The 24,143-nt window shown below is 43.3% G+C and overlaps 1 protein-coding gene across 4 annotated transcripts in view; it reads right to left on the reverse strand.

Annotated features, from left to right (window-relative positions):
* RHOBTB1 (Rho related BTB domain containing 1) overlaps positions 1 to 24,143 on the reverse strand; it is a 120,821-nt gene that overhangs the window by 53,654 nt on the left and 43,024 nt on the right. For all 4 annotated transcript variants that reach the window (XM_053312369.1, XM_053312371.1, XM_053312372.1 and 1 more), the window contains one exon: positions 3,023 to 3,224. In XM_053312369.1, coding sequence (XP_053168344.1) covers positions 3,023 to 3,214 — 192 coding nt within the window. In that variant the 5' untranslated portion in view covers positions 3,215 to 3,224. The remainder of the gene's footprint in view (positions 1 to 3,022; positions 3,225 to 24,143) is intronic.

A 24,143-nucleotide genomic window follows, 5' to 3' on the forward strand; every position in this document is an offset into this window, starting at 1 on the left:
GCTGGCAATCATGTGGACGGGTGATCTGCCTGTCCAGGGAGAGAAGAGGGATAATGTGCGGGGAGGTAAGTGCAAGCAGCCTTAGTCCCCACTCCCTCAAGCCCTTTCTCATCAATCGCGAGAAAGGGCTCATGGAAGATCAAATCTTGGCTTGGGCTCTAAACTATACTCGTGCAAACTATGATTTGATGTGATGCCTTAATTAAGCCACTATGTTCTTTGAAGCTTTCAAATTGCTTTACAGTGCAGACACATTTCTAAAATAAGTTGAGGACACAAAGGCCTGCTTCAGACAGCCATCTAAACTGTACAACTCTGCCTTACTGCAGATACTGGACTACAGCTCCCCTCATCCCTAACTATTGGTCACTGTGGTTGATGGGAAGTGTAGCTCAAAAGCAGCTGGAGGGCTGAAGTTGTGAAGCCCAGGTTTAGATTATTGTGAATGAGTTGCAGTAAGCCTCAAGCACCATCCTTCCTCTCTCCTTCATAGCACAAGATAAGAGGAAATTGAAAGCTTCCACTTTCTGAGTACCCAGAATGTTGGGGGCAATATGCTAAATCATTGTAAACCGCTTAGAGAGCTCCGGCTATAGAGCGGTATATAAATGTAAGTGCTATTGCTATTGCTATTTCAGATTTGAATAAACCACAGTTTGCCATTATGTCAGAAAGTGGGACTTAATCTAACTGTGGAGCTATTCACACGACTGCAGAAAATCGGGCTAGCCTCCACTAGCCCGATTTTCTACAATCGTGAGAACCACCGGGCTCGGCTGTGAGCCCAGTGATTCTTGAGTGGGTAACCCACTCAAGTAGCCCGCCCCTTAAACCGGGTTTGCGGAGCGAGTGCTCCGCAAACCCTTTTTTAAAAAATCATGAGTAGCCGCAGTGTGGCTCCGCGTCACGGTTACTCATGAGTAGACCCCCGACGGGACTCGGCTTGGGGGGGTCTCCCCAGTATGCCCTGTGCGTTCGCGCAGGGCATACTGGACCTTCTGGGGGCCACGTGGCCCCCAAACTCCCCAGCCCCCGGAATTCTGGCAGTCCAGAAGGGTGGGGGAGTGTCGCTTTAAGGGGTGGTGGTGGTAGTACTTACCTCCCCCCCGCCGCTCTTCCCCCTCCGGCGCTGGTGCTTTAAAAAACCTTCTTGGGGTGGCAGAGTTCCTCCCTGCCGCCCCTGCCCCCGTCATTGTCCTTCTAAGCCTTAAACAAGAAGAGCTGGCGGCGCGCGCGCCAGCAGCAAAGACAAGCTCGCACCGCGAAGGGCGCATGCGCGCTGCCAGCTCTTCTCGTTTAAGGCTTAGAAGGACAACGACGGGGGCAGGGGTGGCAGGGAGGAACTCTGCCACCCCAAGAAGGTTTTTAAAAGCACCAGCACTGGAGGGAGAAGAGCGGCGAGGGAGGGGTAAGTACTACCACCACCCCTTAAAGCGACACTCCCCCAGTGCCGGACCACCCTTCTGTGGTTCCGTGCACATCCCTAAATTGTAGCTAAGCATTAAACTAGACATGCTTATACCTAGCCTTATAAAATGCAGTCCTGGAAACGTACAGTTTAATCGTTAGAATAAAATACAGTTTCTGGAGTTTGGATGCAATGGAAAAACAGACATGGAGGTTTTTTAATATCCTCCCCTGACTTTTGAAGGACAAAGAGAGGGGAAGGGGAACCACAGTATTGATGATTATCTGAACCGGGCCAAAGTAGTGAAACCTGACCGGTGGATATACAGACTGGACTTGGATGAGCAGAACTGGTACAGATTTTATTTAGAATTGGGATGACCAGATGAAGGAGGGCTCCTGAACTTTTAACAACTGCACACAAGAGGAAGTTCTGACAAGGATAGTTTCCCTCATTCCTACAGCACTAAGGCATGACTTGTACCTACTAAAATGTCATATTCTATATAACTACTTAAAAGTAGAACAATCTTACCTGTGCTGCATCTGGTCACTCAATTACAGTACCAAGACTAGGGGCTAAAAAGGTAGCGAAGGGAAGGGAAAATCAAAATAGACATGACACACTGTACTGAAATACAGTCATCCCTCTCCTATCGTGGTTTTCTCAATTGAGGATTTGAGTATCCGTGACTGGGAAATTGTGACCACCCTCGCCAACCGTAACCTGTGAATCTGCGGTTTGGTGATTTATTTTTTTTTAAGGGTGGGGTGTGTGTGTGTGGGGGGGGGTAATTTGGGGGGTTTGGAGGACATTTCTGGGGGTCTGGAGAACAATTCTGGGTGTCTAGGGAGACATTTCTGGGGGTCAGGGGGCAATTCTTTCAATTTTTACCTTGTTTTCGGTCTCTTTGCGATTGCGATTCCCCTAACCCCATTTGCCATTGAAACCAATGGCTTGTCTACTGTGAGTTCGCCAACCACAAGGGTTTCCAGGAGTGGAACCCTCGTGGTTGGAGAGGGACAACTGTATACCCATTCAATAGTGGGTATATCCACTAAACAAATAAATAGCCCTTTAAAAATGAACCACAGTAATACATTCAAACATTTACTAAGGGAAGAAGACCCAAAGACCCTGCATTAACACGCAGGGTAAGTTCAGACATAACACAAAGCCATGGTTTGTTTTGTCCAATTCTGATCTGTCTGTAGGTCTGAATACACGCCAATCAACGAACCATGATTTATTGACTGGCGCAGGCTGACAAACCACAGTCTGAACCCATGGTTTGAAATTTGTTTGCAAACCACAAGCAGCTATAAATAATTGCTTGCCCATTGTACACAGGGAGCCTCAAACAATGATTTGGGGTCTAAACTACAATCAGCACAAACCACACTTTCTGTCTAAACCCAGTCACAATGTGAGAATGTCATACTTATTCAGAAACAGTGCCAGAACAAAAACAGAGACTGTGCATTCAGAACATGACTCCATCAACCCATTTTAAATTTGAATTCCAGTGTAACAGCATTTAGAGTTAGTAATGACTGATCAATGCCAAGGAAAACCTAAACTCTTGTGCAACCTGTGAAAGTTGGCAATACATACCTCTTGGCAGACCCGATATTGATCAATCGCCCAGACAGTAGGTACATGAGTTGCCAGCAGCTGATATTGGGTCAGGGTGGTATTACATGCTCTGGCACAGATTAAGCGCGTCTTCCCCACTGCGTTATCGCCAACAACCACACACTTGATGGTTTCAACGTTTGGTCTTTCGTAGTCCATGTCAGCATCCATTTACCAGAGACTGCAATGAAACAAGTTACACTGGTAAGACAGTAGGGAATGCTACTATTAAAATTATTCTACTTGCTCAAAGGGAAGGATACAGCTCAGACTAAACTGCACTACTGCTGAGGAGGATTTATATACCCCGCACAATTTGAAAAGCCCAGGCCACTGTTTTGACCTTGAACGCTTTCCTCCCCACTAGCATGTTATTTTCTGCTTGGTTTTCTATAAACACAAACTTGCTTAAGGAAGATAAAGCATGATGGATCCAGGGCTGCTGGCAAGACTGGAGAGCAGCGGCCTTAGCCTCAGCTATGGGGCTGCTTCACACTTTCTGTGGCAATCACTTTTACACCAGTTAACACACCAGTATTCCCATATTCCCAACTGCAAACACAAAGGGCAAACTATTCTGAAACACACTTTTTTAAAAAGTATTTTTTTCTATAAAATCACAACACAAAACCATCACAAAGAAGCAAAAGAAACAATACTTTAAATTCAAGAGTCATACCCAGATCCATGTAGAATCTTGCCTAACAGAAACATATTGAGCTCCCTCCCACCCCTCCAAAAAAGGCCTCCAGTGTTTTATAAAATTGGCTCATTTCAACTAGAGTGCTATTTCCGATTTTAAATGTGCACTCTTAAAACATGCATTGCACACTGGGGACAGGAGGTAATAAGGGCTCCCAGTGCAGGTACCCAAGTGTTTAAAAATGTGTGCTTCCCCTTCATTCTTTATGTGTTTGCTTTGGGCAATACCACTGTAACTACAGTAAATATAGTATCTGTGTAAACAATTCTGGATATATAGAACTATGCTCCATCAACATTTGGATACCAGTTGTAAACCTACTCTCAAAATACCTACCTGTGCTTTCAGTCATATAAAACTACAGGTTGGTTACCTGTAACTTTGGTTCTTCTAGTGGTCATCTATCCTTTTACACCAATGGGCTATGCGCCTGCACAGAGACCTTGTCGGAACCTAACAAGCTCAATTCTCCTGCTTTGGGTGGGAACCCTGCCCCCAGCCACTATATGCAGCTGCGCCATTCCTCATCCCCTCAGTCACAGAGTCCAGCTTCAGTAGACCCAAGGGGAGGACGCGAGGGTCTGTAAAAGGACAGATGACTACTAGAAGAACCAAAGTTACAGGTAAGCAACCTGTCGTTCTTCGATGTGGTCTCTGTCTTTTACACAAATGGGAGCATAACAAGCTAGCATCCAAGGAGGAGGGAAGAAACGGAAGCAATATGTAATCTGCAGAAAGTATTTATTTCAGAAACAAGTACATCAACCGAAAATGGACTGCAGGAGACTCCTGCCAAATACAGCATCATTCCATGCCCTGGCATCAATAGCATAATGATGGATAAACCACTGGTCCGTGGTAATCTTGTCCCAGCTCACTGAAAATGGGGCCAGATGAGTCCGAAAGTCCCCCAAGTCATTGTTTCTTTTGGAAGGTGTTCAGGCGCTGTTTCTGAAAGGCTGGCTGCCTAGGCTGAAGGCCTGACTTGTATCTGGACTGAAACTTGTTGCCCCAAAAGGAACATTCGGACAAAGATTGCTGTTGAGAAGGGGCCTTCTGTGGTTGATAAGGGGACCACCTGGAAGACTTCTGTGGCTTGGAGGTCGAAAAAGAATACAACATGGATCTCGCTGTACTCCTCAGCTTCTGTTCCACAAAGAGGCTAGATTCCTCAAAGGGAAGGTCCTCAACCCTAGCATGGGCCTCATAGGTCAGTCCAGACAAAGGCAGCCAGGCATGCTGCTTGAGAGCCATTGACGGTGGCCATCACTTTGGCCATGCACTCTACCGAGTGTCTAGCCAAGTAGAGCTCCTGTTTCGCCACCTGTATAGCCTCGCGGAGGAATGCTTGTCCAGTGGCAAGAGATCCAAAAAGGGAGCCATTTTCTCCCACAAGAAGTGGTCATAACGGGCATTGTAGGCCTGATAGTTGGCCACCCTTAAGTGGAGAGCTGAGGCAGAGTAAAGCCTCCTCCTGAAGGAGTCCAATTTTCTGCCCTCCTTGTCATCCAGTGACGACTGGCTGTGACCCCTGGTCTTTTGTAGAGATGCTTCTACAATGATAGAATTAGGGGTGGGATGATTCTTTAGAAAGGCCATATCATCCTGCAGTTGCACCCTATAAAAATTCTCCAAATGCCGATTGGGTTGAGAAAGAGTCGCCGGCTTTTTCCAGTGACCCCACATGACCCCCAGCAATGCCGAGGTAAGGGGTAAAGTGGCTGACACCTTAGCCTCTGCGTCAATAAAGCTAAATAAGGGATCCAATTTCCCTTTCTGCTGCATACCGAGGCACATGCCCAGTGCAGATGCCATGCGGGCTACATACACGGAATACTGCTTATAATCCTCCAACGGAGAAACAAGCTTAGAGTTGGACTGTATGACCAGAGGGGACGACCACAGGGAAATAGCCTCTGATGCCGGGGTGCTAGTCTCAGTGCCAAGCACCATAAGAGGATGGCTCAACTTCATGCAAGGGGGAATGGCATTCAGGCATACGGTACCTATCCATATGCACAGACTCACGACAGTCCCAGTCCCGGTCCTGTCTATAGTCAGAGAAGCGGTAAGCCGAGTCCCAACAGGAACTCAGATCCCTAGGAGGGAGACGCTCCTGGTGCCGCCGAGGGGGCAAATGACACCCAGGCATCCACAATGCTTCTTCTGCGGGCTTGTCCAGCAAATATGCCTCCTCCGCGGATTAGGCATATCCAGGCTCATCAGTCTCCACCGAAAGCTCTCTGTTCGTGCAGATACGATCAGGTGCCAAGGCGAAGGAGTCACCGGCCTGCAGCGAGCTAGGCTGAACGGAAACCGACGACTTCGGTACCAGTGGGGCCGAAGCCCTTGCTGGGTGATCCAGGGAGGCATGGTCCATTCCCGAGTCCAACTTAGGCTTCTTGACCAACGGGGCCTCCGCAGTAGGAATCGACACAGTATTCTTTTTCTTCGGGATAGGAGGGAGGTGTTGACCCACCAGCAAATCATGAGGCAATTTCGTCGTCTTCTCCCCCCCACCCCCGCTTTGATATCAAAGGAGTCGGAGAAGGATCTGGCACCGCAGGCAGAGGACACTGAGGCAAGTCCTCAGAACGCACCAAAGCCCTCAAAACCATCGAGGGATCGACGACAGGAGATGCCGAAAATGGTATCGGGACTGAGTTTTCGACTTCCACGGGAGTGGATTCTGAATGCTCTGAATGTGCCGAAAAAGCCATCTTAACAGACCGCTTCAACGATAAGGCTACCAAAGAACAGAGAACCAAGACCCACAGGGCTGTGCGCAGGTGTGAAGCCCTATTCTTGCCAGCCTGATTCGTAGACTTCTGGCAATGAACACAGGTCTCAACAATGTGGGATTCCCCCAGACACAAAAGACACTCGGTATGAGTATCAGGGGCATATTTTAGCTCTGCAACGAACGCATTTTTTGAAGTTCGTTGTGCCCAGCATAAACGCCGTAGGCCAGCCAGCCACCACGCTCCATCCCAGCCGGGATCGGAGCTCCAAAGAAAGGGAAAACCCATAAAAACAAAACGCCAAGAAGAAAACATGCTACTACGCGAAAAATAAGAAATGAAGGAAGAAATAAAAAAGAAAGCAGGAAGAAAACAACAAGGGGATAGATAATAATCCTACTCCTTATAGAGCTGCAGATTCCACAATGTTGACTGAAGTGCGAATGACGAAAGACTGAGGGGATGAGGAATGGCGCAGCTGCATATAGCGGCTGGTGGCGGGGTTCCCACCCAAAGCAGGAGAATTGAGCTTGTTAGGTTCCGACAAGGTCTCTGAGCAGGCGTGTAGCCCATTTGTGTAAAAGACAGAGACCACATCATTTAACTAAAATAGATATAAAAACACATCAGTTAACAACTAAAATAGAAATGTGCAGTTTTACAAGCAGAACAAGAAGAGTACATATTTCATCCTGTCTCGTGTCAACTTTATTACCTTATTATGCTGTGCATAGTGGATTCTTTATATCTTTGGCCTTTTATCTCTTTTCATTTTAAAAGATAACCGACCCTGACAACAATGCTGACAACTTAGAAACAAAGTTCAAGAACACTGCTGAATGCCTGCAAACAATATTCATATCTAAATTAAAACCAAACTGTCTAGTAAGAATGTGTAAATACACTATCTCATTATTGAGCGCTGTTGATAAAATATTGGAAATATTTTGCTGAGCAATGTGTTAGTGAAAGCATAAATGCATATTTTGTATTTCAAATAAATACGACTGGAGGGATACGCTGGTGCTGAAGTTACATTAAAAATCTTAACAGAAAAAGGAACAGCTTCATTTTGAAGGAAAATATTTTATTTATTTCTTTATTACATTGTATATCCTGCTCTTCCTCCAAGGAACCCAGAGAGGTGTACTATATACTTAAGTTCCTCCTCACAACAACCCTGTGAAGTAGGTTAGGCTGAGAGAGAAGTGACTGGCCCAGAGTCACCCAGCAAGAATCATGGCTGAATGGGGATATGAATATATAGATATTGGATCTAAAGTTTCTCTTCTGCATATGAACGGTGTCTTCCATTCATGAAAGGGCTGATTTACCCCCACACTAGAGCACTGCATAAGAAAAGGGGAAATAAACCCAAGAGGTTCTTCTACTTGTACAACCTCTTGTACAGAAGCAGGAATACTGCTAAATACCCTACTACTGTAGCACTTCCTGAACTCTTGTACAAGTGCAAGCAGACATTTTTCTTCCATTCATGGTTATTTTGAGCCAACCTGCAGCCTTTTATTTAAAAAGCTCCACAGCAAAGTGTGTTTTTCCCCATAAGAGAAATGGAGAATAATTCAAAATAAGACATCATTAAACCTGCCTCAAGCTACTTTATAGTATTTCCACATTTCAGTGTGGCTACTTGCAAATATATAATATATACATGGAAAAACAAAGAAGGTTTTCCAAAAGACCTCTGAACTCAGAGAGAGGTTCCAACCTCAAATCGGTATGTTAAGGAATGCCAAAGGACAGACAGTAACTGATTCAGAGAAGATCAAACAGAGATGGAAGGAGTATACTAAAAATCTGTACAGCAGGGACGTCAACATCCAAAATACTCTAGAAGATAGTCCCTGCTTGCAAGAACTTCTAGTACAGGAAGATGAAGTTAGATCAGCACTCCAGTCATCACCAAGTCGGAAGTCTACAGGAATTGATGGAATAGCTACAGAAATATGGCAGGCAGCAGAAGACGACTCAGTCAAGGCTCTCACCAAACTATGCTAACAAATTTGGAGAACAGCACAGTGGCCAACAGATTGGAAGAGGTCAGTCTACATACTCATACCAAAGAAAGGAGATCTAACAGATTGTGCAAACCATCACACGATATCCTTAATTTCACATGCTAGCAAAATAGTGTTCAGGGTCATCCAAAGCAGATTAGAGCCCTAGGTGGAAAGGGAAATGACGGATGTTCAAGCTGGTTTCAGAAAAGGCTGAAGAACAAGAGATACCATTGCTGATGCACACTGGAAAATCGAGAAAGCCAAAGAATACCAGAAAGAAGTCAATATGTGCTTTATTGACTACAGAAAAGACTTTGTTTGTGTCAACCATGTCAAGTTGTGGAATGTCCTTAGGAAAATGGGCATCCCAGAACATCTCTTTTTCTCATGAGAAACCTATACACAGGATAGGAAGCCACAGTCCAGATGGACCATGGTGAAACAGACTGCTTCCAGATCAACAAAGGAGTAAGACGAGGCTGTATACTTTCTCCTTATTTATTCAACTTATATGCTGAACATATACTGAGAGAAGCTGGATTGGAAGAAGATGAACGAGGTTTTAAAGTTGGAGGAAGAAACACCAATAACCTGTGCTACACTGATGACACCACTCTGATAGCTGAGAATGTGGATGATCTGCAAGCTCTAGTAATTAAAGTCAAGGAGTATGTCTCCAAAGCTTTTTAATATTTACATGAAACTGCTGGGAGAGATAGTCAGGAAGTTTGGTCGGGGATGCTATCAATACGCGGATGACACCCAGATCTATTTCTCTATACCAACTTCATCAGGAAATGGCATGACCCCACTAAATGCCTACCTGGAGGCAATATTGGGCTGGATGAGGGATAACAGACTGAAGTTGAAACCAAACAAGACAGAGGTACTGCCTGTAGGAGGTTGGGATCTGAGAGATGGCTTAGATCTGCCTGTTCTGGATGGGGTTACACTCCCCCTGAAAGATCAGGTACGTCGCTTGGGAGTGCTCTTGAACCCAAAGCTCTCCCTGTTTTCTCAGGTTGAGGCAGTGGCCAGGAGCACTTTTCTCAGCGAAGCTGATATGCCAGATACGTCCATCCTTGGAGACTAATGACCTTAAAATGATGGTACATATGCTGGTAACTTCTACACTTGACTACTGTAATGCACCATACATGGGGCTGCCTTTGTATGTAGTTCAGAAACTACAATTGGTACAGAATGCGGCAGCCAGACTAGTCTCTGGGTTTACCCGAAGGGACCATATAACACCAAATCCAAAAGAACTGCACCAGCTGCCGATATGTTTCCGAACAAAATACAAAGTGCTAGTTATTACCTATAAAGTCCTTAACGGCTTAGGTCCAGGGTATTTAAGGGAACGCCTTCTCTGTTGTGATCCCTGTCACCTATTAAGATCATCTGGAGAGGTCCAGTTACAGTTGCTGCAAACTCGTTTGGTGTCGACTCAGGACCGGGCCTTTTCTGTGCCTGACCCGGGGCTTTGGAACGCTCTCCCTGCTGAAATAAGAGCATTTCCTTCTCTGTTTGCTTTTAGGAAGTCCCTGAAGACGTACCTGTTTCCCCAGGCCTTCAACTGAGACTCAATTTTTAAAATTTTAATGTGTTATTTATGTGTTTTTATCTATTATTATTTTATCTTTTTATGAATTTTAAATGTGGTATTTTTTAAAAAATTCTGTATACTGCCTAGAGATGTTTATATTAGGTGGTATATAAATTCAATAAATAAATGAGTACAGTGAAAAAATGGGCCTCTGATTAAATGTCAAGAAGACTAAACTAATGAAAATGGGTACAGCAACCAGCCTCAGAACTAATAATGAAATCATTAAAGTGGTGGATAGTTTCTGCATTTTAGGATCAACCATCAACAGTAAAAGATCCAGCAGTCAAGAAATATGCCACAGAATATCACTTGGTAGGGTTGCAATGAAGACCTTGGAAAAGATATTTAGATGCCGTGACATGTCTTTGCCTACAAAGATTAGAATCATTCGGACAATGGTTTTTCCCATGACACTCTATGGATGCGAAAGCTGAACTCTGAAGAAACAAGATAGAAAACGCATTGACGCTTTTGAACTTTGGTGCTGCAAAAGACTTTTGACGATACCATGGACAGCTAGGAAAACAAATAAACGGATCATGGAACAAATCAATCCAGTATTTTCACTCGAGGCACAAATGACCAGGCTCAAACTATCATACTTCATACACATTATGCGAAAACCCAGTTCCCTCGAGAAGTCCATAATGCTGGGGAAAGTTGAAGGAAAGAGAAGAAGAGGACAACCAGCAGCAAGGTGGATGGACTTAATTATGATAGCAATGAATGCACCACTGAGAGACCTTAAAGGCCAAGTTGAAGACAGATCATCCTGCAGAGAATCTATCTATGTGGTCGCTAAGAGTTGACACCAACTTGATGGCACTTAATCAATCAATCAATCAATCAATCAATCAAAATTGCTAATAAGAGATTTCATTCCATCTCATATTCAAAGCTGGCTGATGCATACTTCCATGCTTTGGTCTCACCCAGAGCTTTGTCTGGTGGAGAAGGTGGCACTGAATAATTTGACAATATCTGACAATAGTAGCTTCATTGACCATAGCCACCCATGCTGGCATGCAAATGCCACTTATGCCACATATACTGGTGCAGGAAGTGAACTCTTGGACCAATATGGGCATGATTATACAACAGCAGACCATGTGAGTGTGCGTAAAGTGGAGGAGAAGAGATGATCATGGAAATGTGAGTACTCCCTCTCATTTTGGCAGAGCATCTGTTTTATGCAGATCAGAAGCGTCTGCTGAAAATATCAAAATATGTGTGACTTGAGAAAGAAAAAAAGAATATATCCAAACCACAATCATGTTTTGCAAAAACAACTGATCCTGGGATTTGTTTAAACAGAAGCTTTCCTGAAAATGTTCAATAAATGTCAAAACATAATTAAATCTTTTATTGTTATGCTTTATTTTCCTTTACAGAAAAGCAGTTTCAGAATTAAGGAATAGATATAATTACAGAGGCAAGCAATCTCGCCTTTATGTGTGCTGCATAATCACAGTCTTTTCTCCCTTCATAACTATAGAATGTGCATTAAAAGCATTCTCCCAGTAGCTTTAAGTGCTATTCTGCTGTTCAATATTTGCTCTCTCTAATCAATTACATTTTCTAAGATGCAATAAGAGATGTTTTAATAATGGATGGACTGTAACTAACTTTAATGCTGCTACTGTTTAAACTGACATGACTCCAGAGTGATAATAAAGCAGCTAAATATTACGCAACTAACCAAGAGCTCCCACAATTAAATGTAAAGGGAAATTAAATCATGTCTACTCTATAGTACAGGTGGCTCTCATTATCTGCGGTGGTTCCATTCTGGACTACAACCGCAGATAACGAAATTGCAGATGAGCCCTTGAGGCAATGGAAATTGGGGGGTGAGATTTCTTAGGAGCAAAAAAGTGGGAGGAGGCAGTGAAATAACATACCATGTCATGCTCTCCAGCAATGCCCCCCCCAACCCCAATTCCACCATTTCCCCACAAAAAATAATGGGGAACTTTTTTTTAAAGAAAGAGCTGCAAAATGGCTCCATTCAGCAAAATGGTGGCTGGAAATTATCTCAGCCATTTCCGGCTACCCAGGAATCGTGCATAGGCAAATTTTCACTATTTATTTATTTAACATATTTCCACAACGCTCAAAACTTGTGTCTCTGGGCGGTTTATAATTAAAATCATTTAAACATCAACATAATTTAAAACATTAAAAGTATTAAAAACTATAAATCTAATCAAAAGTCTGGGTGAACAAATATGTCTTCAGTGCTTTTTTAAAGGTTTTCAGAGATGGGGAGGCTCTTATTTGGAATTCACAGGGAGTACATTCCAAAGCCCAGGGGCAGCAATGGAGAAGGCCAGTCTCTGAGGCCTTCTCGAGTTGGTTGCAACCATAGATGAACCTCTCCAGAGGATCTCAATGGGCGATGGGGTTCATGGAGAAGACGACCTTCTCTTAAATACCCAGGGCTGCGAATAATGAGGTCAGGTCTCCATCGCCCGGCCACAGATACATGAAACCACAGGTGCCAGGACTGCGGATAACAAGGGCCACCTGTATATTTATTGTCAGGATAAAGTGGAGCAGTATTATCTTGTTTTCATGCTGTGGATGTAGGAAGGCAGTGCAACTAAAAAAATCACACTGAGCACAATTTCTATCACATGAGATACAGAAGGAACACAGGAGGAACAGACACAGGAGAAGGGGACAGTTTGGATTATATTTCACCTCACCCGACCATCCTATGTGGTAAAGACATGAGTGCAAACACCTCTCACACTGTGTGCTGTTCCTTAATCACATGGGGGAACAGTTCATGTAACCGCCCATGGTCCCAAAACTACTTTTAAGTGCTATTTGGACTGCATACAGAGAGCAGCAGTAAGGACAGACTACCACACACACAATTAAGGAACAGCACATGGTGGGCAGCAGCGGGAAATGCACACCTTCACATTTTTATCATAGGCGTGATTTTTATCACTCTTAACCATAGGTGATCTGATTAAGCCTGAAGATGAAGTAAGATACTGACACATATTGGATATATTGGAAACCTGGAAGAGTTAAGATTCTTTATAAACTGGGACATAACTATGATTGAACAAGGTGGGACAAATGTATCTGGACCTCTGGGAGGTGCGGGGGGGGGGAGGGGGCTGGCTGGGTGACAACTTGCTCTTCACCTCCCATCTCCATGACTCATTGGCACACAATTGACTCTGATCAAAGGACTCATCTCAGCTTCAATGAGACAAGTACTCTTCAGGAGGGGAGATGGGAGGAATGTGATTTTATTTGCATAGAAACAAGATAAAATGAGGCAATATTTGATTTTCACCATGTCCTTACAGTTCTTCCACAGAGAAGACAGGCGAGGGAAGGAAAGGAAGAGGAAAGTGAGAGGGGGCCAGGTGTCCATCTTTACTTCGTGTTCCAGGGCTCATGTCCACCTTGCTGTGCCCGATGATATACATTACCAAAAGAGGCATGGCAGCAGCTGCTGCACAACTGCTCCACTATTGCTTTCATAATGTATTCTTTTTAAAAAGCAGATCACAAGGACAGAGCTCAAAACATGGCCTAGTTCTCTCTGAAGTGGTAAACTTGTGTTTGGGCTATATTGCTTCACTGCTGGTGGATGGGAGGCTCACACACTTAAATGCTCCTCCACACAAAATTTTTAAAAGAAACCCTTACAGACAAGATGGCAGAGAGAAAGCTAAACTAGAACCCTCCCCATGTCAACCCTTCATGACACGTGTGAAGCACCTAACAGGGTTGTGCGAGGAGAGCAGGCTTAGACCGCTCTCCCTGCAGACGAGCAGCCGCTCGTAGCTGGGCAGTTGGATCGGTCACCCACACAGCTTCCGGCTCCATCATGGAGCCAGTGGGGGCTGTAGAGATCGGGGGCCGCGTGGCCCCCGGAAGTTCCAGGATGCCCCACGCGAGCATGCGGGGCATCCTGGAGTGACCCCTGCAGCCTCCAGGTCAGGGGTCTACTCGTGTGTTGCCACATGCTGCGGCGACACACGAGCAAAAACAAAAAACAAAAGAAGAGGGAGAAACAAAGTTAATCACTCTGTTAACCTCGTTTAAGGGGAGGGGGATCTAAAGAGGCGAGCTGCCGGGAGCTGCTTGGCTCCCGTTGCAGCACACAATCACCCCAAAGCAGGCTGGGCTCCCATAGCCCACTTTTGGGCGATTGTGGGTACAGCCTCAGTATGTTGCTGAATGACATTTTAATGTGTTCTGAAGCAAGTGGAAAGGCGATATGGGATCAAGGAAGGCTAGCAAGGAGGAAGCTCAACTAGTATAGAGGAGAAGCGACCAACGAGCTTGAACAATGATTTGAGACAAGAAAAGCCCTGCTAGACTGGACAGAATCCAGTCCAGCATTCCATTTCCAGTCAGATGTTTCTGGGAAGCTCACAAATGAAGGCAACAGCTCCTCCCTGTTGTTTGTCCCCAGAGTCTGGTATTCACTGATATACTGCTTCTTCACATGAAGGCTCAGTTTAGCTGTCATGGTGAATAGCCACTGCTAGTCCACACTGTTGTGCCGCGGTTTCAAAGGAAGCATAAGGTTAAACCAAAACCTATCATTCAGGGTTTTCTGTTTGTTTTTTTAAGGAGCTCGATTAAAGATTTACAAGCTTCAAAACACAATGAGCTGTGGCAATGAATTATACAATCAACAACTTGCGAGGGGGGGCAGAATTAAGAGACACTGTCAATACGAAATAAAATGTCATATATCTAAACATACCATTTTTATGAACATGTAAAATGAACTCACAGGCCTTATTCCAAGCAATATTAGTAGCTGTAGGTTAATTACGAAGTATATCAGTAGTTAAAAGTAAACGACATGAAAATGTTTTGTAAGTTTCATTATACAAAATGTTTGTTTTATACAACAAGTTTTATAATTAAATTATAAAGGTAAAGTCTGTTGAAAAGTCGATTTCAACTCCTGGCACCCACACACCCCTGTGGTTTTCTTTGGTAGTATACAGAAGGGGTTTGCCACTGCCACCTCCCACAGAGTATGAGATGATGGCATATTCCTGTATTGATACTGCTCGATATAGTATCAGCGAGGATTCGAACCGGCAACCTTCTGCTTGCTAGTCAAGCATTTCCCCTCTGCACCACTTAAAGTGGTTTTAGTCTCATGATAAAGAGTGGCTTTTTACTTGGGGAAAAATGATTTTCACCTGTTTAAGTATTTTCCTTAACATGACTTTTGGGAGAAAAAGAAAACATGGCCACATCATACTGTAGGTGAGCAGTGGACACCCAGTTAAAATGTCTTTTAAAATCGTGGGACAGCTGGCAAATTCTGCAAAAGAATTATAAACGGAAGTACTGAAATACAGGCCACAGAATGATTAAAAATGGATGCAGGGCTGAGGGATACTGATGTAAGAACAGGGATTTTGATTAACAGTGACACAGCTACAAGACTCAACAACCATGACTTGTTGCTTACAGATTTAGGCTTCAGATAAGTCTATTATGCAATCAGATACAATAATAATAAAAATGTATGTACTAAACAGAGAAAGCTCAAATAGGTATAAAAGCCAAAACACTTGCACACTGATTGATTGACGGATTGAATGCCTTCCAATAATAATCATAAGAACTGCAGAAAAGGTTGTGTTCATGCCAGCACTCATCACATCTTCTTTCATTTCAGTCCCAACCCCAAATTTTGTTTGCTTTTTATACAGGTGAAACTCGGAAAATTAGAATATCGTGCAAAAGTCCATTAATTTCAGTAATGCAAATTAAAAGGTGAAACTGATATATGAGACAGACGCATTACATGCAAAGCGAGATAAGTCAAGCCTTAATTTGTTATAATTGTGATGATCATGGCGTACAGCTCATGAAAACCCCAAATCCACAATCTCAGAAAATTAGAATATTACATGGAACCAAGAAGACAAGGATTGAAGAATAGAACAATATCGGACCTCTGAAAAGTATACAGTGTACTGTGCTTGATTGGCCAGCAAACTCGCCTGACCTGACCCCATAGAGAATCTATGGGGCATTGCCAAGAGAAGGATGAGAGACATGAGACCAAACAATGCAGAATTGCTGAAGGCCGCTAATGAAGCATCCTGGTCTTCCATAATACCTCATCAGTGCCACAGGCTGATAGCATCCATGCCACGCCGCATTGAGGCAGTAATTGCTACAAAAGGGGCCCAAACGAAGTACTGAATACATATGCATGCTTATACTTTTCAGAGGTCCGATACTGTTCTATTTACAATCCTTGTTTTATTGGTTTCATGTAATATTCTAATTTTCTGGGATTGTGGATTTAGGGTTCTCATGAGCTGTACGCCATGATCATCACAATTATAACAAATTAAGGCTTGACTTATCTCGCTTTGCATGTAATGCGTCTGTCTCATATATCAGTTTCACCTTTTAATTTGCATTACTGAAATTAATGGACTTTTGCATGATATTCTAATTTTCCGAGTTTCACCTGTACTTATGTATTTCCTCCTACTGAATTAATGCAAGTGTTCCCCGCTGCCGCCTTAGTTGCACAATTTGCACAAATTTGCACAGTTGCACAAGTACACCATATAATATATTTGATGCAGTGCACCAAAGGGGAAGGTAGGGCTTCAGATAGAATCATGACCCCTTTGAAGGTAGAAAGAAAGAACTAACTTCCTCCATATGCACTAGTTCTGCTTCAAAGCCCAATTTCTGGAAAACAACAATTCAAGTTTTTCTAGATGAATGAAATACATATCTACCATTAGACATTCTTAAATTACAAACAACATTTAGTACTTCAAAAATTACACTAAGTAGCTACAACAAAAAATATGTATATATACTGCTTTTCAACAAAAGTTTCCAATGCCGTTTACATAGAGAAATAATAAATAAATAAATAAATAAGATGGCTCCCTGTCCCCAAAGGGCTCACAATCTAAAAAGAAACATAAGACAGACATCAGCAACAGTTACTGGAGGTACTGTGCTGGAGGAGGATAGGGCCAGTTACTCTCCCCCTGCTAAATAAAGAGAATCACCACATTTAAAAAGTGCCTCTTTGGCCCAGTTAAAAGGGGAGCAAATTTTCTGGTTGCTAGACTAGTTTATGCTAGGCATTACAAAACAAAACATCTATATATTTAATTCTCTTAGCCGGCATGCATGCCCAGGATTTGGCAGAGGAACTCTCACGATACGCTGCAAGAGTTCCGGCAATAATAATGGAGGTAGCCCGGCCCAGCTGAGTAAGGAGGGAGGAGGAGAGGGGGAAGAAAGTGGCGGCGGTGGCAGCCAGGCGGATGGATGGGGGGGGGAGAAAAAAGTGGCAGCAGCGGGCAGGCGGATGGGGGGGAGAAAAAGCGGCGGCGGTTGCGGGCAGATAGGGGAGAGAAAAGCTGCGGCGACGGCGCCCACGGCAGGAGGATGGGGGAGAGAAAAGCTGTAGTGGGGGTGGGCGGATGGGGGAGAGAAGAGCCATGGCGGGGGGGGCGGGGGGGGGAAGCAGACACCAGCAGGGGTGAGGGGGGAGAAAGCAGTAGTGGGCTGACCAGAGAAAGTGGTGAGTGGGCTTGGGGGGGAGAACGCGGGGGTGGGGGACTAGAGGTGCAGATGGTCTGTGCCTGGTTCAGCTAGTATGCCATTAAAACAGGACTAGTTACAAAAAGTTAGAGAAACAATACCTGTAGTTAACAGATTAACAATCCAACAAAAACTTCATATTAAATTTACTGTGTTAAATAAAGAATGGTGTCAAGTTGTAACATACACAAGAGCTCAGCATTCATTCATGGATAACAACTTGGTTCAACCATATTTAAGTCTTTTGAGTTTTAAATTAAAAATTTTATTTTCCCCCCTCACATGTTTGTGTCTTTATTAATTATTATTATCAGTAGCTTTTCTTTCAACATATATGTGTAAACTTTATTTTGGTTTAATTTTAAAAAGCTATTGAATTGTGATGTAGCCAGCAGGGGTGTAGCTAGGGGAGAGGGAGCCCATGTTCACCCCTCTCCCTGGTGGTCCTGGAGTGAGGGAAATAATGAAGGAAATAGGGAAGGGTGGAGCTGGAGAGCCCTCAGGACCCGGGGCCCCCGATTCTTTGAACCCATACGCTCAATTATAGCTACGCCCCTGGTAGCCAGGTTTAATTCCTGTGGGGAAAACACCTTAGTGAATGGGCACATGGGTGAAAACAGAACAGTGCATGTAAACAATGGCACAAATGCATTCTTGAAGGCTCCAATAGAACAATATTATGGATGAAACAAAGGCTGCATTCAGATGTCTCAACAAATCATGGTTTGTTGTGCTATTAATTTGTTGTGCTTCTCTGAGGGAGGTAAGGATGCCTCCTTGTCTTAAGGAGGCTATCATTAGACCATACTTGGAAAAACCTACATTGAACCCCTTAAAGTTAGGCAACCATAGGCCCAACTCTAATTTCCTGTGGTTGGGCAAGGTGATTGAGAGGGTGGTGACCCTCTCAGCTCCAGACAGTACTGGAGAAAACTGATTATCTAGACCTATTTCAAAATGGCTTCCAGGGGTGCTATGGGGTTGAGACTGCCTTGGTTGGCCTGATGGATGATGTCCACTTACGTACTGACAGAAGAAGTATGACTGCTGATCCTTTTGGATGTTTTAGTGGCTTTTGATACCATCAACTAAGGTATCCTTCTAGATTGCCTGAGAGAGGTGGGATTAGGTGGCACTGTTTTATAGTGGTTCTGTTCCTACTTCTTGGGTATGTAGAGAGGAGAGCTGGTCTTGTGGTAGCAAGCATGACTTGTCCCCATAGCTAAGCAGGGTCTGCCCTGGTTGCATATGAATGGGAGACTTGATGTGTGAGCACTGCAAGATATTCCCCTCAGGGGATGAAGCCGCTCTGGGAAGAGCAGAAGGTTTCAAGTTCCCTCCCTGACTTCTCCAAGATAGGGCTGAGAGAGATTCCTGCCTGCAACCTTGGAGAAGCCGCTGCCAGTCTGTGAAGACAATACTGAGCTAGATAGACCAATGGTCTGACTCAGTATATGGCAGTTTCCTATATTCCTATGTTCCAGATGATACACTTGTAAACCGTTGCTTTGCAAAGCGTGTGTTACTGTATGGGATTCCACAAGGCTCCATACCGTCTCCAATGCTCTTTAACATCTACATGAAACCACTGGGAGAGATCATCAGGAGATTTGGTGCTGGGTGTTATCAATATGCTGATGTCACCCCGATCTATTTCTCCCTATCAACTTCATAACTTTCAAAAATGCCTGCTTAGAGGCAGTAATGGGCTGGATGAGGAATTACAGTGCTGAATCCAAACAAGATGGAAGTACTGACCGGGGTAAGCCACCTAATGGCACAGCGAGGAAATGACTTGACTAGCAAGCCTGAAGCTGCCGGTTCGAATCCCCACTGGTATGTTTCTCAGACTATAGGAAAAATCTATATCGGGCAGTAGCAATATAGGAAGATGTTGAAAGGCATCATCTCATAATGCACAGGAGATGGCAATGGTAAACCCTTCCTGTATTCTACCAAAGACAACCACATGGCTCTGTGGTTGCCAAGAGTCGATACCAACTCGACGGCACACTTTACTTTACTGACCGGGGTGGGGGTGGGGTCAAGACCTGAGAGATGGCTTAGATCTGCCTGTTCTCATTGGGGTTACACTCCCCCTGAAAGATCACTTATGTAGCTTGGGAGTGCTCCCGGATCCAAAACTCTCTGGTTTCTCAGGTTCAGGCAATGGCCAGGAGTGCTTTTTATCAGCTTCGGCCGATACGTCAGCTACACCTATTTCTGGAGGTTAATAACCTTAAAACAGTAGTACATAGGCTGGTGATCTCCAGGCTTGACTAGTGTAATGCATTCTACCTGGAGCTGCCTTTGTATGCAGTCCAGAAACTACAACTGCTACACAATGGTTGGTCTCTGGGACAACCCGAAGGGACCATATAATACCAATTTATAAATAATTTTAGTGGCTGCCAGTATGTTTCTGAGCGAAATAAAAAGTGCTGGTTATTACCATTAAAGCCCTGAACAGCTTAGGTTATTTAAGAGAGCACCTCCTTTTTCATGAACTCTGCCACCTATTAAGAACATCTAGATCCAGTTATGGTTTCCACCAGCTTGTCTGGTAGCGAATTGGGGCTGGGCCTTCTCCGTGGCTGCCCCAGGGCTTTGGAATATACTCCCTGTCCAAAGAGAGAGAGAGAGAGAGTCTCCATCTCTGATTGTTTTTAAAAAGACTCTTAAGACACAGCTATTTTCTCAGTCTTAATTAAAACTAATTTTAAACTGTTTGTTTTACTCTGTGAAATTGTTTTATTTCATGCTATGAATTCTTTCTAATTGTTTTTATTCTTTGAAAGTGTTTTGTTTCATTTTTATATTGAACTTGGATTACATATACTGCCTAGATATAGATATAGAAATATATATCAGGCAGTATATAAATATGATACATATACACACCAGCATGAGCCTCAGGCTTGTGCATGCCTCTCTTCCTTTCAGGGAAGTTATAGCTTCTCTTGGGTTTTTGAACCAACCACATTTTCTTGTTGTGTCCAAATATGGAGAACCATGGTTTGTTCAAGCCAGAATATTGAACCACTGTTTGTAAACTAGGCATGCGACCTAAACAGTAATTTGAACAATGTGATGCTTCAAACTCAGATGCAGGCTCCAATGATTTTGTTTGCCAGCTTGCCAGGGGCAAGTGCCTCTTGGCCCTCTGGTGAGGACTCCTGACAACCTCTGGCAAGCTCTCACTTGAGAAGTAGTTTGAATAAGAAACAGCAGGCAGTTCTCCTGCTGCTTCTGTTCTTGTGCAAGCCTCTGCATGGTGAGGCAAGAGACCATCTCTTTCCTCTGTGCTTATTAAGAGGGGGAGGCAGAGCCATGTCTTACTTGCTTGGAGCTTTAGAGAAAGCAAGGAATAGTACACATTTCCCCCCAGGTGTTTCTACCTTTCTCCAAAGCTCCCTAATAGTGAAGGAAGGTCTTAATTTTCTCTAAAGTCTTTCAGGAAGCATGGAGTGTTAGGAAGAGAAGTGGGGATTTTTCTCATTTTCTCAGTTGAAATTCTTCCTGGATAAAGTAGCTAAACGTATAGTTGCTTGGTTCCTTTCAGAAGATGACACAGGCAAGGTCGGGAGGAGATCAAGACACAAAATAATGAATGGAAATGCTAAGATTCATCACTACATGCAGATATAATCTATTTGATATAGTAATTCTAGCAGAATATCCTTCCGCTAGTTCCTTGCTTTAATGTGTAGCTTTTCATTTTCCAAAATTAATTATACCACACTAGAAACAGGGATCAATTTATCCAATTTTCCCCTTGAAACATGCTTGTCCATTCCTTGATAACTGCACAAAAGTAAAACAGAGAGAGTGTGATAGTCAATTCTGTGTCAGAAGCATTTATTTAACAAAGGAATGCATAATTATAAAGTGTTTAAATTGTTAGTTTTTATAGTGTAACTTGGATCCCTTTAGATCTATCTATCTAAATCAGGCAGTATATAAATACAATAAATACACCAACCAGCATGAGCCTCAGGCTTGTGCATGCCTCTCTTCCCTTCCTCCCTCTTTCATGTGTGAAGAGAGGGAGGTTATCGCTTCCTCTTGCGTTTTTGAACCAACCAGAGTTTCCTGTTATGTCCAAATATGAGGAACCATGGTTTGTTCAAGCCACAGTTAGTTCACAATTTTACATGCACATTCTTGGAACATGAGGATTTCACGTGGGTCAAGCTCAGCAGTCAAATCCTCAGTTTAGGCATGGATTTCATGCTCTTTTACTATTTCGTGACCTTTCGTAGACAGATTTTTTTTTTAGAAGAAAAAGAGAAAAATGTTTAAAGCAAGGCTTGACAAATGCCAGGTGCCAGGGAGCCACTGCACCTAGAAATTTAACCTTAACATCTAGACTAGGATATTCAGAGGTAGAGTTATTTAATAAAATCTTTATTTGACCCAGGCAGCCCTGTTTATGTTCTAAGTATGTTGTAAAGAGATAAAAGGAAGTCTATTTACCCTCGCCCTCCACACAATGTCCATTCTAAGAATAGTAATTTTGTCAAATGCCCATTCTCTGTCTCCTCAATGTTTGGGCTGGCTCTTAGATCCAAAGAAAATTTGTCAAGGCTTGGTTAAAAGCACAATATATGTTTAAAAAACACAAGCAAGCTATTTATACGAACAACTATAAAAATACTCCTTAAAGGCAAATAATCTGACCATGCTGTGAGATAATAGCTGAGGTTACTACCAAAAGAAGAAAAAAGAATATCTAAGCTGGCACACGTTTCCTTCAAAAAATCAGCCTGGCAAACCTAGACCCAATATGAAATATAAATTTAGAAGCAGAAATTAATACAAAAGCAAATATTGTTTCTTTTAACACACAGTTCCTAGTTTTCCTAGGATCTCTCAAGTTACCACATACAAGGATATTAGATAAAGCCAGTAAGTCTGCAGAAACAAAATGAAATATGCAAATCAGCAAGACAAAAATTGCCTACTCTATGGAAGAAAAGAAAATGTAATACATGATCAAATGGAAGAAAAGGTGGATATTTCTGATTTCACAAGGAAAATCAAGGAGGATATTAACCACTCTCAAGCAGTACAGCTTGTCAATGAATGGGGGGTGGGGTTGAGAGAGAAGCCACAGCAGGGCATCCAATGTTCATCAAGTTGCTTTAGCTGGAAAGTTAAAAATTACTTTAGTGTAAGTAAAAGCTTTTCTCAACAACAACACCTCCCCCCCCCCATTATTCAGTGTTGGGGATGTTTTAGGACACTGCCTCAATCAGGAGTTGTACGTAGATGATTAACAATACCCTCAGTTCCAGATACTCTTTCAAAGCCAATGGCAAATTTAAGACACAACTGAAGCTAGATAAAGCTTTTTCTGCTCTCCTCCATTAGCCATGACCACTGACTGGAACCTCTATATACACGAAGACATTGTGCCTCTTAGTGGCCAGATGTTAGAGACAAACAATATGGGAAGGCAATCACCTTCATGCCCTGCACACGTGCTTCCAGAAATGTCCAGTTAGCAGTTGTTGAAACAGAATGCTGGACTAGATGGACTTTGGTCTGATTCAATTAGGTGATTTTTATGTTCTTATAGTATAAGAAAACAAGATGGGAATAAAGAAGGAATGCCTTCCACAGTACAACTCCTGGATTTTGCTCTGAAATGATCTGATTCTGCAGCGGGAATCTGATTAAAAGCACAACAGTCAGTGTTGAATATGTTTATCTAGCATGCAGCTGATGTGCAGTGTTTGCACTGAAAACAACTGAACACTGTTGTAGGCAATCACATTTCACACTATACTGCTTTACATTTCCATACTAAAATGTTTTGCAGTACAAAAGCATGTGCTTAAAACCCACATAATCTGGTCTGAGCCTGTCTGCCTGTGCCCCTGTGCCTTTAGCAAAAGAAGCACAGCTCAGACCATGGCAAGCTTACTTCCCACCTGCTTGGTGTTACTTTCCTGCCTGCTCTATCATCCTTATTCAACTATGCAATATTCACAGCACAGGTCTGTGCTGCTTAGGTATTGAATTTTTGAATGAAGTATGGTGACAGATGAGCAAATCCAACCAGGGACAGCCCAGTTGCTACAGTGCTACAGAATGCAATAAATACAGGGAAAGAAAAATCAGGGTTAGCTTGCAGGCATGGTGTAGGCAACCAAGTCAGATGTCAAGTCAGGATGAGAGCAAGGATCGCAATTCTGAATGAAATGCAGGAAATGGGATAATGTGCGGTGCAAACAAGTTCTTAGTTGTCATTCTTATCATTCCCTCTTCAATCTATTGGCTAAAGGCTAAAGGCTCCCAGACTGCTTTTTTGTTCTGGGCTGCAGTAAGTTAACAACTGAATGAACCTCCACCATTCAAATATTCAAGACCACCAGTTAACATGAAATACAATCTCAGGAAACCATTTGAATACGGAGAAGAAACCAAC

Source organism: Hemicordylus capensis, chromosome 3 (assembly GCF_027244095.1).
Source record: "Hemicordylus capensis ecotype Gifberg chromosome 3, rHemCap1.1.pri, whole genome shotgun sequence".
Lineage (NCBI taxonomy): Eukaryota > Metazoa > Chordata > Lepidosauria > Squamata > Cordylidae > Hemicordylus > Hemicordylus capensis.